The sequence below is a fragment of the Microtus oregoni genome, unplaced genomic scaffold (assembly GCF_018167655.1).
Source record: "Microtus oregoni isolate MIOR12 unplaced genomic scaffold, Mior012 000032F_ref0000030, whole genome shotgun sequence".
NCBI classification, from domain to species: domain Eukaryota; kingdom Metazoa; phylum Chordata; class Mammalia; order Rodentia; family Cricetidae; genus Microtus; species Microtus oregoni.
Genome location: NW_024543091.1, coordinates 12061372 through 12080604, shown reverse-complemented (window position 1 = coordinate 12080604; position 19233 = coordinate 12061372). Strand labels below are relative to the sequence as shown.

Here is a 19233-nt window from a genome sequence, read left to right as displayed (position 1 = left end):
AGGAGAAAAGTGATGTTACAGGGAAATTGAGAGGGGGGTTTCTTTGAGTTCTTAGTCTTAATAAAATAATTTAAAAATCCATTCAGATGCTTGAGGATAATTTTACTAAAGTTTGAAAGTAAAACAACAATAGAGGAAGGCTCAAAATCCCAGCAGCCACCAAAAAAAGGGAAGACAGAAAAGTCAGGCCTTTTAAGCTAGGCATGGAGGGCAGACAAGGCCTAGAACATCAGGAAAAACATACTTAGGAGGGCTGAGTCTCATCTGAGTTCAGAGGTACCCATTTCCTGGCTCTTATACCCTAGAGCAAAGGATTGCATAGGGACACATGGTTAGAAATAGAAATAGCTCATTAAGAAAGGAAAAGTATCCAAGGAATGGAAGTGGGCTAATGAGCTGAAGAAAGAACCCAACAAATACTGGGCCATGCGGCCTGGATCCATTATAGATGATTTACATAATACCAGTTCCAAGTTCAAATAGGCAGAGCTTCTTGTGCACATGCTCTTTGGAAGAAGCCAGTAGTAAGGAAGGGCTTCCAGCTCTCTTTTGCAGACTGGCATTCCTTCTGTTAACCCTGATGTTTCAGCCCAGTCCCTGTTCTACCAGTCAGAGCTCAAAGAAAGCTGCCATAGCCAAGTTGTAAACTGCCATCAAATCACAGCTGAATATTCGTACAGAATTTTTGTTGACACTTGTATTGTTGTTTCTTTCTGATGGAAAGACGTGTGTTATACCCTTGCAGCACTAGCAGGTGTACACTCTCACATTGTAGGCACATGAGGATGTAGATTATCATCAGAAAATGTCAGTATGTGGCTCCTGGTGACCCACTGCACACATCATACCGAGACCCAGAGTTTCAGTGACCCATGTGCTGGATGCCACATCAGCAAAGCTGAAATACTCTGCACAGCAGGATCTGGTCTTCTGTTGCCAAAGTCTGTTTTGGCTTTGAAATTGTCTTGTATATGCCGAGGCATGATTTGGGGAAGCCAGGAACCCTGACTTTGCCTGATTAAATACTTAATCTTAAATTATAATGCTTGATATGCATAAAGTTATAAATAAATACTTGATATGTATAGTAAGGCAGTAACCACCCTCCTTTAAAGTTACAAACAACAGTGTTATTCCACACATTAAAAAATAATGTATAGTGAGAAGAAAGAATGGGAGAAATGTAGATGGGTTAAGTCCTTGTAGAAATATGTAGGAATATGGGACTGGAAAGATGGCTCAGAGGTTAGGAGAGGACCTGATTTCAAATCCCATTACCTGTATCAGTGTCTAACAACTGTCTGTGACTCCAGTCTCAGGAGATTCAGCACTCTTCTCTGGCTTTCACGTACACTGCACACATGTGGTGCACAAACAGACATGCAGGCAAAACACCTGTAGACATAAACTAAAAATTAATTTTTTTTAAAAAAAGAAATATATCGGACTGTGAGCAAGCGTAAGAGAGATGGAAATTGACCTTGGTCAGTAAGTTGACCAGTGATAAGACTGCCTAATAAAGAATTTGACAAAGCTCAATCTTTATCTATAGGTGTGGTAGTAAGTCTAGCAGTTCCCCAGTCTTCAGGAGTATAGAATATTGAGAATGTTTGTTTTATCAAATGAATCACAGTCAAAATAAGCTATCCTGTACAAAGATGACCACAGCGTTTCTGCAGGCCCACCTGATTTTCTAGTTTCTGTGTGCTGAACCACCTGATCTCTTGCCTAGTCATGCTTGTGGTCATTGGTATGTTTGTTCAGTGTCCTGTATTCCTTCAGTAGTCATAACCCCTTTAGGCTTCAGAACTCCCCTTAACTTTATTAACTTTAATTTTTATTCAGATGGATGTACTCCAAAATTTAAGAATATGTTGATTGGATTTTAGTATTCAGCTTCATATGTGCAGTAAGTTTTGCAACTATTCTCTAGATGTGTATGTAGAAAAAAAACTAAGGAAATACTAAATATTGATCTTACATTATAAATTTTTTTATTTTATCAAATTATTGTTGATAGGAAAATATGCTATATATGTTACATAATTCAAAGTATATAATATATAAACACATATAGAGAATACAGTACATTCATGGACTTACTGCAGTCATAGGAGATCAGTATCTCTAAAGTATGGCAAAGATGAGATTATTCTCTTTTAGTCAAAGTGTTAGGAATACCACAAATCTAGAAGTTATTAGTAGAAAATAATGGTGAGCTTTGCGAAAAAATAACATTTTAGCTTCCCCCCAATCACCAATGTTTAATGATTGTGGCCATCTATCAAGAAATTCCCTAATTCAGAAAGCATTACTAAGTGAGGCACAGTAGTGCAGGCCTCTTGAGAGACTGAATCAGAAGACTCACAAGTTCAAGACCTGTCTGTTCTACAGAGCAGTTCAGAGCCAGACAGGGCATTTAGTGAGACTATTGAGACTGTCTCAAAATAAAAAGTTAAAATCTACTTGAGATACGGTGCGGTGGTAGGGAACACTTTCCTAGCATGTTTGAAGCCTTGAGTTTAAGAACACCAAAAACCCTTTAAAAAAAAAAGTCCTGCTGCCTGGTATTTTATACTGAATATGACTAACACTTTTATCCTTACTTATTTTTTATTCTTCAAGAGATAAAGCCTCACTGTTTGCCCTGCCTGGTTTCAATTTTTATGCCATCCTCCTACTTTGTAGATGTAGCATAGGGCTGGAGAGATGGCTCAGTGGTTAAGAGCATTGCCTGCTCTTCCAAAGGTCCTGAGTTCAATTCCCAGCAACCACATGGTGGTTCACAACCATCTGTAATGAGATCTGGTGCCCTCTTCTGGCCTGCGGGCATATACGTGTATACATAATAAATAAATTAATAAAAAATTATAGATGTAGCATAAATTATAAGAGTTAATTATTTAAATCAGTATTAGAAAATGTGGGGAATTGCTGAGATGGTTAAATATTAAAATTATGTGTTATGGTAGGTTTTCCTGGTTTTTATATTAAGATGTCACAATTGAAAGCTCTTCTTACTTCAAAGGCAGAAGAGGAGAGAAACTACCATATCTTCTATCAGCTCTGTGCGTCAGCGAAGTTACCGGAGTTTAAAATGCTGCGGTTAGGTACGGGTATGATACTAGATGGACATGCTTTTCTGTGAAATTTTGAGTTCTCAAGCTTGTCAAAAAATCTTACTTCATACTAAAATATTTATGAATGAAAAGATTCTTGAAGGTCTACAGCTGGCTTTAGGGTGGGTGGGTTGAGTGGCCATATCAGGGACAGGATTGCCTGTAGCAGTGGGTTGGGGTAGGTGAGGAGTAGATGGGGTTCAGCGTTCTAACCTCCCTTCTTTTATACATGCTTGAAAACTGCTTTCATGAAAGAGTTTGAGGAAACATATTCTAGCATTTTGTTTGGAAAAAAATCCAAAGAAAAATATAATTTACTTCACCCATTAACATAAAATCTATAAGCATTTTAGTTTTGGATCTTATATTAGTATGTGAGTTTAGACTGGGCAGACTCCAAATCCTGTATATCAGTGCTGTCACTGCCTCTAATTCAGCATATGTGTAAGGGTGGAAGTCCAAGCCTCTCTTCATAAAAGAAAAACCTTTACCTTCCTCCACTGCAGGAAATGCAGATAGTTTTCATTACACGAAGCAAGGAGGCAGCCCTATGATTGAAGGAGTGGATGATGCGAAGGAGATGGCGCACACCAGGCAGGCCTGCTCTCTGCTGGGTAATGGCATTTCATTCTTTAACTTACACGTGATGGTCATTTTGAATCAAGTAACTTTTGTTTGGAATATTGGTTTGGCTTTATGCTGGGAGATTTCACATATATGGAACTTGTTCAGACAAATGGGCCTGTGGTTTCTTAGAACAGCTTTAGGATTAGATAGTGGTAACAGTTGCTCAACCTTGTTAATTTAATGAAGATTATTTTGAATTGCACTTTAAGAACATATTTCAGTATTAGGAGAGGTAAGATTAACTTTTAGATTAAATTTTTACAAAAATCTAGGGTTTGAAACTAAATGAAGTGGGTTTTTTTATAACAGACTTAATTCACTTTTATTTTCCTTGTATAAAAACCCTTATGTGGTGGCCACAGCTGGAGCCTGGGTCCTCTGAACGGAGACTCTGGTGTGGGTTTTCACAAGATGGTCAGTGAATTCCTGATAAGGAGACTTGGTGAACACAGTCTCTTTCCAGAGGTCGGGAGTCAGGTAGCTGTAGGTCTTGGAGATGGCATCAAAGGTGGCCTTGGCAAAGTTGCCCAGGGTGGCAGTGCAGCCCCTGGCTGATGTGTAGCAGTCATCAATGCCAGCCATCATCAGTAGCTTCTTGGGCACAGGAGACTAAACCAGTGCCTCTTGGGGCAGGGATGAGACGCACCTGCACAGAACCTCTGCGGCCTGTCACTTTGCAAGGAACAGTGTGGGGCTTGCCAATCTTGTTCCCCCAGGAGCCAATGGTGGATGACGCCGCCGGTGCAGCGGGAGGGCCCGGAGGACCAGGGAGCCCAGGATTAGGAGGCCCTGGCGGCTTCCTCTGAGGATTAGGCAGTGGTCTGAGGGGCCTCAGCCCTGGTCAAGGCCATGGCTGAGGCTGAGGCCACGGGGCTCACGGAGGTAAAGCTGAAGACAAGGAGTGGATTCCCGTCACCAAGCTGGGCCGCCTGGTTAAGGACATGAAAATCAAGTCCCTAGAGGAGATCTACCTGTTCTCCCTGCCCATTAAGGAGTCCGAGATGATTGACTTTTTCCTGGGAGCTTCCCTAAAGGATGAGGTTCTGAAGATCATGCCAGTGCAGAAGCAGACTAGGGCAGACCAGAGGACCAGGTTCCAGGCTTTCTTAGCTATTGGGAACTACAATGGTCACGTAGGTCTCAGTGTCAAGTGCTCCAAGGAGGTAGCCACTGCCATCCAAGGGGCCATCATTTTGACCAAGCTTTCCATTGTCCCTGTGTGGAGAGGGTTGTTTTTTTTTTTTATAAACTCACATTTTGTGGGTTTTGTTCGTTGGTTGTTTTGGGGGCTTGCTTATTTTTGTTCTTCTGTTTTTGTTTGTTGATAATTTTTGGAGATAGGTTTTCACCATGTAGCTCCTGGTCTTTGACTTTTGATCCTCTTGCCTTGGCCTCTTGAGTACTGGGATGGAGGGCATGTGTCACAATGCCCAGTGCAGTTTTGCTTTTGTTATTTTTCTTGTTATTTTCAGGGCATGGTGAGAGAACACATGTATTTTAGTGTTTTCCTTTTGTTGCTGCTCTTTGATAAAAGAGTTTTTAAGTCTCGATTGTTTGAGAATTTCATACATGCACATAGTGTTGTTATTCCAGTGTTTTTGAAACAGATGCCATTTTTCTCTCTGTGATTTGAAAGTGTTAAGTCCACTTATGAATCAATTAATACTATGAACTATACAACTTTTTTTTTTTTTTTTGATTTTTGAGACAGGGTTTCTCTGTAGCTTTTGGTTCCTGTCCTGGAACTAGCTCTTCTAGACCAGGCTGGCCTCGAACTCACAGAGATCCGCCTTCCTCTGCCTCCCGAGTGCTGGGATTAAAGGCGTGCGCCACCACCGCCTGGCCAGAACTATACAATTTTTAAAGGTGTCCTTTTCCCCCATATTTTTATGAAACCTCAGAAAAGAAGTAACTCAATTATTATATTTGGTATTTAGAGACATACCATCAAGCAAGGGAGCTTAGGTCTTGAACCACTGTGGGACTTGCTAAAAATGAAGACTCTCATACCACTTCACAAAAGCTGTGGGTTCAGAATGTGCATTTTAGCAAGGCCTGCCAGTGCTCCACGAACACATTGTGAGAACACTGCTCTCCTTAAAAATTTTAAAAGAACAGTTCAATGCTGGGTGTGGTAGCACATGCCCTTTATTCCAGCACACAAGAGGCAGAGAGGCTAAAGAATCTCTGTGTTCACAGCCACCTGATCTACAGAGTGAGTTTCAGGATAGCTAGGGCTACAAAGAGTAAATCCTGTCTCAGAAAAGCCTAAAAAGGAAGGAAGGGAGGGAGGGAGGAAGGAGAAGAAGGAAAGAAGGAAGATAGGAAGATAGGAGATAGCAAAACATTCATCATAAGGTTAATCTCAATTGCCTTATAGAAAAAATGTTTTGAAAATAATTTTACTACTTTTACTTATATAATTATGTTTAATATTCTAGAACTTCTTATCTTCACTGAAAAAATGAAACCAGATCTGGTAAAAGCTAGAACGTATCCAGCTTTCTAATCTCATCATATCATTTAGGTCCTGTTCCAAAGCTGTGTTTGGACTTTTACTCATTAACTTTGAATATAAAACTATAAAATACTTCTGATCTTGAAATCTCTTTGATTTCTAATTAATCTATACTTGAAGTATTTTAATAATCCAACTTAAATCAGCCTTATTAGGCTACAATATGCATTTTCAGTAGGGATAAATAGTAGCAATAATATTAATAAAGTATTTATATATCTAAGATGTGACAGTAATGCTCACTTTTAAAATACGTAATGTGTCCCAGGTATACTCTGTGAATTATCTCATTTAATGTTAAAAACACTCTTTGAAGAATTATCTCCTTATCTCAAATAAGAAAACCAAAGCATAGATGGATGAAGTTTTCTGTCTGTGGAGGTGGCAGGTTGATTTCAGTGCCAGGACATAAGACCAGATCAGGCATACTCCATAACCTACAATGTGAATCTGCCTGGTTTATTACTGTCAGCAAAGTTAAAAGTTTTGCTTTTGTGACTATGTATATAATATGCACATCTGGCAATATTTAAGAATTAATACTAGAGTTAAAATATTCTCTTATAATTACTATTTTGCTATTCTGCCATAAATCACTTGTTTATTTGCTATATTCCAGGAATAAGTGAATCTTATCAAATGGGAATTTTTCGGATACTTGCTGGCATCCTTCACTTAGGCAATGTTGGATTTGCATCTCGAGATTCAGACAGCTGCACAATACCTGTAAGTTCACAAGCTTAACGTGATGGCAGGCTGTCCGTTAGTTTTGTTTTATTGCTGGGGATAGAACCCAGGGCTTTGCACATGCTAGGTAAGTCATGTATCTGTGGCATGCCCCGTGTGGGGCTCTTTGCACATGCTAGGTAAGTAATGCATCTGTGGCATGCCCCGTGTGGGGCTCTTTGCACATGCTACGTAAGTATGCATCTGTGGCATGCCCCACGTGGGCCTCTTTGAATGCTTCTTATATCTTGCTGATGGAAGATGAGTGATGCTGATGTCCATATGACAGAAATTTTGCTAAATTTTGTTACTTCCCTTTTCAGGACTTATTCTTTGATTGATCGTGCCATAGGCAATAACACATTCTCTTTTGGCAGCCCAAGCATGAGCCACTTATCACCTTCTGTGACCTCATGGGTGTGGATTATGAAGAGATGTGTCACTGGCTCTGCCACCGAAAGCTGGCTACTGCCACAGAGACATATATCAAGCCCATCTCCAAGCTTCAGGCCACAAATGCCCGAGATGCTTTAGCAAAGCACATCTATGCAAAACTCTTCAGCTGGATTGTGGATCACGTCAACCAGGCTCTCCATTCTGCTGTCAAGCAGCACTCTTTCATTGGCGTGCTGGATATTTATGGGTGAGTGCATTTGGCTTATTGCCCTACCCTGCTGGAAAGCAGTTGTTTGTCGGGAGTGTTTTGTAACTCTGAGCACTATTTAATTTTGTTTTCTACTGGAGAAGAAAGGAAATCCTACTTATGATCATTCAGAAGTGTCTTTGATGATGGAAATATAATGATGCTAAAAAATAATTAAGCCCTACTTAAACAACAATTAGCTCAACTCCAGTCCTACTTGCTAATCTAATAGGTAGAGTTAATTGATTTCAGACTCTCGTATGATTAATTATTGATTTTCTGAAAATATAATTTCATTTCTAGTTGCCTTCTCTGGTTACACTTCTGTAATTGTTGAAACTTTTTTTGGCAGCTAATTTTTCACCCTCTGATTCAGTTTTACAAAAGCACCTATAGCATTACTATTTCTATCCCCTGTCTCTGCGGATAGAAATTTTGATGTATAAACTGAGAGGAACGGTAGTCTTAGCATAGTTCTGCTGTTCTGTACTGGAGGGTGAATGAGCCTCAAACACCCAAAGCTGCACATCCATAGGCAGGGCCATACAAGGGAAGCTTTGTCTCAGCCAGTGCCCATCATGTTGTGTCTTAGCAGCAACCTTTATCTGATATGTAAAGAAGATGTGATAGTGTTAAGGAGCTTCTCATTTCCTCTTCCAAGTATGCTTATTTTCAATATTTTTAAAAGCTATTTATTCTTTTTCTTTCCTTCCTACCTTACTTTTTTGGTGTTACAGATTTGAAACTTTTGAGATAAATAGTTTTGAACAGTTTTGCATAAATTATGCAAATGAAAAACTGCAGCAACAATTCAACATGGTAAGAATTTTCTTTCTTGAATAAAATTTTGCTATAGATTTTTCTTTTGAATTCTTAGTCTTTGTTAGAAACTTGGTCTGTAAAATAAACTCCTGAACTATAATTATTATGTGGGTTTAGAATAGTGAAACTGCCAAGGAACTGAGCATTACAAATTGATGTAATATTAAAAACAGTTTGTCAGTTATCACTTATCTAGAATAGTGAGCATTTGGGCAGATAATCTGAATGAGAGTGGGAAGTTGGGCAGGCACTAACATTGAGTCTTTCTGTGTGCTGTTTGGAAGCCAACAATATGTGGAGTTAGAACTACATTAACCACCATTTACTGTGTTACCAAGATGTCAAAATTTTACAAATTCTCTTTTCAGTGGGGAAAATTCTTCACTGAGGCAACGGCAATGGGCATATTTTGGAAGTGGCCCTTATTGGCTAGCCTCCTGCCTCTGCATTCTGAGTACTGGGTACATTCAAGTACTGACTTGCCACCACCTCACCACCCACTTCAAACAAAATGTTTTATTTTTGTCTGAAATGAATGATAAATTTCTCTCAAAATAATCTGTACATAAATTGTCATAACAGTGTAAAACAGAAAATGTGCTTGAAAAAACGTCCTTTTTATTTTCAGAGAGAACAAATTTATATTAGGTAAAGTTAGAAATGACATGGTTCATTTTTAGGTCTTGTTGAGTCGTTAAAAAGAAAAGTTTCAACTGTGATAGAATACTGTGTTATGTTTAAGCGCTACTTGTTTTCAAATTTTATTTTCTATGATATGGAAACTTTTTCATATATATGTATTCAGCAGTATGTATATATTGCTAAGGACCAATAAATGGGGAAAACAAAGACAAAATAAAGTTTTAAATTGAGAAGTCAAAAAAAGCTGATGAACATAATCTTTTAAAATATGAAATAAGTATTAATAAGCAACAAAGAAAATTAAAATTTTTTGCATAGAGACAGATTGGGGTTTTGCACATTTGGGACTGAAGTTTTTAAGTATATGACATTGTCGAATATTGTAAGTACTTTGATACACAAACCATCTTTGTTTAGCAAGTAAAGCTGTTTGTTGCAGTGAAATAATGTAGAAGAGATCTTAAAAATGCTAAAGTTTTCCATAATAACAGGACCAGTTTTTCACCAGTTATGGATAGTTGTAAACTATCTGTGAGTACTGGGAACTGAACCCAGCTCATCTACAAGAGCAACAAGTGCTCTTAAACACTGAGCCATCTCTCCAGTCCCAAATCCTTAGTTCTTAATGATGCCCTGTTTACCACTTTATTAATAGTAATTAAAAAAACAGAAGAAGTTTGTTAATTTGAATTATATATATATACATACACACATACATGCATATATCTTTTAGACCAAGGTTCAATTCTACAAATAAGCTAAGATGATATTGTCATAAGTGTAAAATAGAGTGGGGAAGAAAGAGAGAGAGAGAGAGAGAGAGAGAGAGAGAGGTTGTCAAAAATCTCTGTGTCACCTTTGGATTCTAAAACTTAGGGGTCCTAGAAAATAAGTATTTTTAGGTCACATCCACAAAAAGCTACTTTTTCTAGAAAACAAAATGGCAAGAAAGAGTGAGGCAAAGGATCCAGAAGAAATAAAGAAAACTTTAAAATGCAGTAGTGGTCATTAGCATCTGTAAAAAGTGGAAGCTGTGTTGTCAGCCAACTTGGCTGAAGCAGAGGTGGTGGTTTGATTATTCTGCCTTCCTAGATCAGTTAGCTTCTGTTTATATTCAGAACTTCATCACAAGCTTTTCCCCAGGGAAACCTACCCGAACACCCATCCCCAAACTAGGTGAGGATGTTTGTTATTCTCCTTTGTAACATCATTAGCATTTGTAATTTTATTGTATAATTTAGCATGTGTAATTCTTTGTGACTATTTGATTTCTCCAGTTCTCTCCCCATTCACAAGTGCAGCATCCATGTCTGTGTTGTTGACCACATGCAGAGGCTGACACATGGTATAGACTCAGTAGCTAAGCTGATTAAAGAGTAGGTGGAGATAAGAAGTAGTGGTGTGCATGGTGCCTGGAGCTTTAGCAGAGGTTCAGCGCATTGGTAGTGCTTGTAGCTGCTTGCGGTATTCAGTGTACATTCCAGAAATGTGAGCCCTAGATTCCCTGTCTGAGAAAATCAAGGTAGATATTCAAGGACAACTGTCATCTAATTCTGAGGCATCTATACTTCTAAACTTGAAAAAATTATTTTTTGCAGTGAAATCACTGCCTGGCTGTTCAGTAACCTGGAAAGCATTCATTCTGCATAGCTGATCAATGCCAACTGAGGCATTCCTGTACTCATGTTACCATTTCTGTGCAATAAGTTCAGGAAAAAGTTACATAGTTTTGGAAATGTGCATTTAAAAAAACCACAAGGACTAGTGTATTTATCTGCTATCCAAATCAGTTATAGGTGTAGTGTGGTGATACAAGCCTGTAATCCCAGCAGTTGGGAGCCTTAGCCAGAGTACAAATTCAAAGCTGACCTGGGCTTCATAGAGTCTCAGGCTAACCTGGTCTACATATTGAGACCCTGTCCCAAACAAAACAAAAATTAAAAAAAAATTTACATGCTTAGATTTATTTGTTCTTGATGAATACTTACAGCTGAGGTTTTCTGTACATGATTTCAGTCACGCTTCTCCACGATGCTGTTGTTGCTGGAAGCCATGAGCTATCTCATTATGTGGGTTTCCTTGGTATTCTGTAGACACATGCTTCTTTATTACTTTCTTTATGGTAGTGACTTTTGTTTTCTCTTTATTTCAGCATGTCTTCAAGTTGGAACAGGAGGAATACATGAAGGAACAAATTCCATGGACACTCATAGATTTTTATGATAATCAGCCTTGTATCAATCTTATAGAATCTAAACTGGGAATTCTAGATTTGCTGGATGAGGAGTGTAAGGTGATTATGATTTTCTGGAGTACTTAAGCCTGTCAGAATAGGTGCATCAGGCTACACGGCAGCTACGTGCAAGCAGAGACTCTTCAGTTTAACATGAGATACTGTTGTGACAAGTCAGGGGTCACACTTCCATTCTGAAGAAACACTAGACACTAGACCCCAAAGGTTCTTTTAAATTCGTAAATCTTTGATGTTTTTATTAGCAGTAGTATATATTGAAAGAAATACAAGAAATTGCACAAAAATTATTTTGAATTATAGTTCTAAATAGCTATAAGTTTTGAATATTGGCTAGTTGTCTTTGCTACTGACATAAATAAATAGTCTTTAACGTTAACATTTATAGATGTAGCATGTTAGAAAGTCACTGGATCCTTCACTTTATTATTGAATGACCTTAGGTGAATCTATCTTTTTTCTTAATCTTTTTTCCTTTAGTTTATCTACAATAAACCGCAGCCTATCATGTGTTGACCCTCATATGAAGCCATACTTAGTGTGTTTAAAATAGATGTATGGCTGCTGAGATGACTCAGTGGGTTAAAATGCTTGCCGGATAGATCTGACAACCTGAGTTTGATCCCCAGATCCAACAGTGTAAGGCTATGGCATGAACTTGCCCTCAAATACACAATAGTAATAAATTAAAAACTGTGCTTTTTACAAAGGCATGCATATGGTAGAAAAATATTCTTTCTTACTTGAGATTAAAAATATGAAAGCAAAGCAAAAATGATATCCTGAAGTTACTTTAAATTTGGTACCTTTCTTTTGTTGAAACTAACTTAATATTACATTAATATTTTAATGTAATTAAATTAAAATTAAATCGGTATATATTTGATGAAAGGCAAGAATTCATGCAACATATTTTAGAGGAAAGTAGAATCATAAATGTGTATGCCTTTTGACTTAAGAGTTTAGCCTATAAGTATACTTGTAAATATATAAATGTATATATGTATAAGGAATATGACAGTTGTCATAACAAAAAGTTAATAACAACCTAAGTAAGAAGGGAAAATGCAAGGAGTATATGGAATGAGCCCATTCATTACATGTCTTAAAAACAGGAAAAAAAATAGTTTCTAGAAATGACAAGAAGAGACTACCAATTCATACCTTTCTGGATTAAGTTAATATTTCACTGTGTATAAATGTTACCTCCGTTTAACAAAACAAAAAAGTATGCCTAATAGTTGTATTTCATTTTTAACTTGTAAAGCCTTTATTGTGTTAATGCATTAAATATTGATTTGATGATTCCTGGTATAGGCAAATGCTCACTCAGATGTGCTGCATCAGCCCAATGAAGGGCTCGGCCATGCCTTCGTTGGTGGCTCACTTGTGCTGATGAGAAGGGAAAATGAGCTCTTAAGTTGAACATAGGAACTGGCCTCTTGTTGCTGATATAGCAGAAGACCCTTAGTGCTCAGTCATTTCTCTTTCTTTTTTCTCCCCAAGATGCCTAAAGGCACAGATGATACATGGGCCCAAAAGCTGTACAACACACATTTGAACAAATGTGCTCTCTTTGAGAAGCCTCGTATGTCAAACAAAGCTTTTATCATCAAACATTTTGCTGACAAAGTAAGGAAACCTTTTGTCTTTTTTCCTTTTTAATACTTTATGTTAAATTATAATAAAAATCAGTAGTCAAGTATTGTTTTTCCTTTGCAGTGCTTGCTTTCTTTAAGGTCATTTCAGGAAAAGCAACAGTGCTGGGTTCTTGGTTTTTTCTTCTTTTTAACTTCAGTTGGATTATATATTAAATAAATACGGGTCAAAAGTCTTTTGCCTGAAATTTTGAAATTCAAGAAACTGAGAACTGCAAGTGTTTTTGTAACTCATTTAGCAGTCAAACCTGATCTCTGGCTTGAGCTAGCATGAGATATGTTTATGATTTTTAAGCCCACTTAAGGTGTTTAAGTATGGAGATATTAATGTTTACGTAATGTAGGGTCTAGATGGCTTTATTAAACTTTTCTGATATTTAGAATGGTCTGTATACATACTACATCTCTAAATACATGAAAATTCTATGAAAGCATGGTGATATGTTCTTCATACGCTCTACAGTTCACTGAGCAGTCAGAGATCCTGTGACTAGTTTGCATTTCAAGGAAGTTGTGGGATAGGCAGTGTTGTGAGAGTTTGGAGGCCTCTTCATGAAGAGTTTTCTGTTGTCTAGTCCTGACTTGAAACCTTTGAATGACTAAGGTGATCTAAGGAGTATAGGAGGTGGAGCCCCTTTTGTGCAGATGATTGAAGTTGTATGGTTTTCAAAGAAAAGGAATTAATTCTCAAATAGTCCCACTTTACCAAATTATACAATATTTGCCCATCTTCTCCCTCTGTCCATCATCAGTTGTTGACTCTTCCCATACTCTCTCCTCTTAATCTTTTCTCTCTTCAGAGCAATGGTCCTCAATCTGCTATGACCCTTTAATACAGCTCCTCATGTTGTGGAGTCCCCCAACTGTAAAATTGTTTTTGTTGCTACTTCATAACTGTAATTTTGCTACTGTTATGAATTGTATTATGAATTATCTGTTTTCTAATGGTCTTAGGTGACACCTATGGAAGAGTACTTTGACCCCCAAAGGGGTTGTGACCCACAGTTTGAGAACCACTGCCTCTAAGGACCACTTCTGCTTGATGCAGGTGGTGTTCTAGCTTAGAAGATATGCTGAGTCAGCCTGGGAAGTATTCTGTTTTCCATGGGGGAGAGCAGCTTACAAGTCTGCTTACCCATGAACTGACAGATCATTTTGATCATTTATAGTAGTCATTGCCCCTCTTATCTAGGAAATTGGTATTTGTATACTTTTACCAAAATTACATATTTCTTCTTATATTCTGCTATTTTTGTTTTTTATTTTAAAAAGTTAACATATAGGATAATGGATTTTTATATTTTGAGACAAGGTCTGTGTAGCTAACGCTGGTCTTAAACTTACTGTGTAGTTGAGGCCAACCTCGAATTCCTAATCTTCGTGCTTCTACCTAATAGTTGCTGGAAGTATTGGTGTGTGCTATGGATTTCATTTTATCCTTTTTTTCTTAAATACTTTGTTCTTAATTGTTCCCCTCCTCTAGCCCTTTCCACTGTTTCTGCCCTCCTCCTGTGATCACATTCCATATCCCATGGCTACAGTTCTGCCTTCAGGTCACATTGGTTCCATTGTCTTTTATTTTCCCCACTGAGAGCTCTTTTTTTCCTGTTATACTCCCTTTTCTAGTTTTACGACCTACATTCATATCTGTGTACATGCACACATACAATACACATTGAAGTCTAGTATCTACATATGAGAGAAGACTTGAAATGTTCATCTTTCTGGGTTTGACCTACTTCATTTAACATAACAATTTTCAGTTCTATCAGTTTTCCTACAAATATCATGATTTCATGACGTTTTATTTTTTTTATTGTGGCTGGATAAAATTCCATTTTGTGTGTGTGTGTGTGTGTGTGTGTGTGTACACCACATTTTCTTTACCCACTCATCTGTTGATGGGCATTAAGACTGGTTCCATTTTTTAGCTGTTATGAATAATGCAACAATAAGCATGGATGTGTAGGAAGCTCTCTAATAGTGCTTGGAGTCCTTTGTGCATATCTTGTCAGGTTTGCAGTAGTGAATTACCATACTTTTCCTAGGAATGGTACTGATCTCTTACAAAAGACTGATAATACCGCTTGCTGAGAGCTAGTCATAGAGCGCAGGCAAATAAATCTGCTTTTGTTGATGATGGCAGCATCTATTCAAAAGTGTTATCAGTTAAGGAGATTTTTTTTTCATGTGATTTCAGGTGGAGTACCAGTGTGAAGGCTTTCTTGAAAAGAATAAAGACACTGTTTTTGAAGAACAAATTAATGTCCTTAAATCAAGCAAGGTAACCATGGATAGACTTACTCTTATCAGGATATGTTCTATAAAATGTTAATTGCTTTAGCATCAGTCTTTTAATATTAATAATGATTTTCTAACAAATTTTAATCAAAATTTTAATTTATCAAATATATAACACTTACTTAATATGTGTCTGGTCCTGTACTGAGTACCTTTCAAATGTTGACACATGTGATTCTTACAGTGAGATGCTATTACATTACTCTCCTTTACAGATGAGGAGGTGAGTTGTACGTACTTAGGACTGGTAAGTTCCCAAGTTAGGTTAAGCTCATGCTGTCTTGCTTAGAACCTGCTTCCAACCACTCTTCCACATGGTCTTTCAGCTTTAAGTCCATGTCTCCACAGTAGCTTTACTCTCCTGTGCCATTGTGCAGAACTTAGAGAAGAGGGTTTTTCTGCTTCATCATTTTGAAGGGATTTGTTATAAATGTGGCCTATTACACTACATCTAAGTGGAGATCAGCTCTGGGTCATGATGGCTGTAATTTGAGATGTGACCCAAAGTGTTTCAATTATTTTTTCATAAGAACAAATACTAGAGCCACCTCTTTAACTAGGAAAAAGAATATTCCAGATGGCAAAGAAGTATGATTAGTTAAGTTGGTCTGTACCACCACCTGCTGACCTTTTTCTGGAAAGGATGGGAGAGGGGCACACAGTCAGCCTAAGGGAGCAAACCAGGAAGTCAGTCACTTGATGCTGCAATACTCACTTCAAAAGTAAGTGTTCAAGTGGACCTTATAGATTACTGATGGCACTTTTGTTTTTCTCGCCTATTTTAAGAGAATCCTCTTAACATCTGTTAAATAGTATATAAATAATAGGATTCTTATTTTTTAAAAAATAACTTTTTATAGTCAATTATGTTAATAATATAAAGATCACATTAAGACCAAATCCTAGTTTTAACCCTCAGAGATAAGTCAGATATTCATGGAAAAATCAGATTTGTTTTTTTTTAACCCTTAACAAGTGTTGAGTATTAATGCTTTCTTAACTTATAAGATTGATGTTCAAGGCAAACTTTTTTAGAGTAACAATCATTAAGTGTGATTCAAAGGTCTTTGTCACTTTATTCTATAATGTAAGCATGACATTTTGTTGTTAATACTTTGTCAAAATAATTTAGCTTAAATAAAACATGGGTTCTCATTCTAGATGTACCCATAATCAACTCTTTCTTTATTCTTAATTTTCTGTTTGGCTAGTGGGTCCTTAATCATCAGAGGGTAGCAGCATATTCGAAGAGTCATTGAGAAGAGCCAGTCTGTATACTATTATTGCAGTTGAAGTGGGGATAGTTTATGATTTTCATGTAAGTTCGAAGGCCTTTCTTATTCCCAGTCTTTGTAGCATTTCAACCAAGAGACCTGAACTTTATTTTCTCTATGAACCTGGTATAAAGAGGTGTAATACAATACCAGTCTGTTCTCTTGAAAGGACCATTTTGCTGATATTTGTACTATGTGCTTTGAACTGAAGTTTTGGTGACAAGAACAATGTAAAATCCATTTGTGTCTACTTTAGATATGTTTGATTAAATTGTCAACTAGAGATAGCCAGGTAGAATTGTCATGTGGGAAGTGAGGAATGAAGCAGGTCACAGGGAAAGGCAGAGAGGTGGTAGAAATGCTGTGGGCTTCAGAACTTGGTGCCTTTTAAAGCGATGAGACTTGGAGAGAGCATGGAGATAAAAACTCCTAGAGCTGAAGCCAGATGTTCCAATTAACAGGCAGCCAGAAGAGGCACCAGAAACAAAATCCAAGAAAAACAGCCTCTGAAGAATACATTATAGAACAGTTTCTGATGCAATAATTCTAAGTGTATGCTGTTAGTGCACATGTGTGCACATGTGTACACACACACGGGGACACTCATGTTCAAGTGTATGAGTATGTGTGTGAAGGAAGGAGGACAATATCAAGCTGTCCTTAGGAACACTGTCTACTTCTTTTGAGACATTGTCTTTCATTGACTTGGAGCTCAGCAGTAAAGATAGAGTGAGGTGACCAGTGAACCCCAGGAATTCTCCTGTTTTCTCCTCACTATTAGGATTACAGCCGTGTGCCACCTTGCCCAACTTTTTATGTAGCTGGTGGATTTCAAACTTAGCAAGACAAACACTTTACCAATTGAGTCATCCCCCCAGCTTTGTTTGAGTTTGCTATTGTTTGCCTGTTAAGACAGGACATCATTTAGTCCAGGCTGTCCTCAAAGCATGTAGATGGGAAGTTGAGGCTGGCTTTGAACTCTGAACCACCTCCATTTACCTCCTAAGTCATAAAACTACAGACACATGACCTTGTTTTTCAGTGAAAGTGATCTATCTCATAGAAAAAAATTTTCCTAGATAATCTGAGATTAGTAAATAATTAATTGGTGGTTACAAGCGTGACTTGAATTATGCAAATGATTAATTTTATTTATATAAAATAAAACAGTGTTAGATGTGTCCATATAGCAAGATGTTGCTGTAGACTAGTTTCAGGTCTCCTTTGTTTCATAAATTTTCATCCAACTACATTGACTGGTATCCACTCACTTATTAAAGGTGAAGCAGAGACAGGCAGATCTCTGAGTTTGAGATCAGCCTGATCTACAGAGCTAGTTCCTATGGTAACATAGTGAGATCCCCCATCTCAAAAAACAAATGAGTATGATAATTGCACTAAAGTTTTAAATTTCTTGAAGTCAAATATAAATACACATAGGATAATAACAAGGTTTTCTCCTTTGTTATACAATCCAAATTATTTTCTTAAAATTATTAATTCATTAATTTTTGCCTACCAATAGTAAAAGCTTATTCATAGCACCTTTCTGCTGAAACCCTTGGGCGTTCTGAGTTAGTGCTTACAACTCCAGCCACCCACATACCTGGCCTAGTCCTTTGTTTCTGCTACATAAACCCCCTTGTAGAACTGAGGTAATAAACTTAGTCTTTTGGTTAATATTTTCTCATAATTATATTCAAAACTACTTGTATGTTTAACTGACATTTCCTTTGGGATTAGTTAGATCTTCAAGTCTATACATAATTGTTTGAGTTTCTTTATAGAATTATTTTTTTCCAGCATATATTTGTGACATTTATATGTCCCCTCTCTTATATTTTTTTTGCTCCTAACACAGAAATTATTTCTGTGAGTCTGACTATAACTATATACAACCATAAATGTTTATTAGAAGTATCTGTAATGCGTCTTCTACATAGGCTTATTTTCCATTTAGGGTTTAGGGTATGAACTTTTGTTATTTTGGTTTAGTCTTTTAGATAGTGTCTTATTTGGTCTTGAAGTCACTTCCTTTATAAGTCTGGCCTGGAACTCATGAGCTTCCTCCCTCTGTCTCCCAAGAGCTGGGATTTTAGCTGTGTTGCACTTGGTTCTAGAGTACAATTTTCTTTACTATTTTTTGACTTAGTTTAAGATGCTACCAGAACTATTTCAAGATGATGAGAAGGCCATCAGTCCTACCTCTGCAACCTCTTCAGGGCGCACTCGAGTGCCTGTAAAGCCTACCAAGAGCCGACCTGGCCAGATGGCCAAGGAACACAAGAAAACAGTGGGACACCAGGTGAGTTCAGGAGCTGCTGCTACCAACCTCCTTCCCTTCAGCTTCCACAACCTTGTGAAGAAAGGTCAGTGTTTTTGCTGTGCAAACAATACTGTCCAGTTAGATTTTACCCACTCCACACTCATAACTGCATCAGCCTTTCCAAAAATAATTTTCTATGTCTCGGTTCCTCTAGTGCATATAATGTCTCAGACCACTGCTATCTTTGTTTTGTTATTGGTGACCCATGTCCTCAATGATGCTTTCTTTCTGTTTGTCCTTCTGCCTGTTCTCTGCTTATTTTTTATATAATATTAAGAAATCTGCAGCTTTTTTTGAGCAGAGTTCATGCCTTATATAAGTCACAT

General features: G+C 37.5%; 1 protein-coding gene across 4 annotated transcripts in view; it reads left to right on the top strand.

Moving 5' to 3' along the window:
- Myo5a (myosin VA) overlaps positions 1-19233 on the top strand; it is a 157961-nt gene that overhangs the window by 70932 nt on the left and 67796 nt on the right. For all 4 annotated transcript variants that reach the window (XM_041679885.1, XM_041679882.1, XM_041679883.1 and 1 more), the window contains exons 7-15: positions 3029-3110; positions 3626-3733; positions 6884-6990; positions 7368-7633; positions 8371-8452; positions 11250-11390; positions 12855-12980; positions 15207-15290; positions 18734-18886. In XM_041679885.1, the coding sequence (XP_041535819.1) occupies positions 3029-3110; positions 3626-3733; positions 6884-6990; positions 7368-7633; positions 8371-8452; positions 11250-11390; positions 12855-12980; positions 15207-15290; positions 18734-18886 (1149 nt within the window). The remainder of the gene's footprint in view (positions 1-3028; positions 3111-3625; positions 3734-6883; positions 6991-7367; positions 7634-8370; positions 8453-11249; positions 11391-12854; positions 12981-15206; positions 15291-18733; positions 18887-19233) is intronic.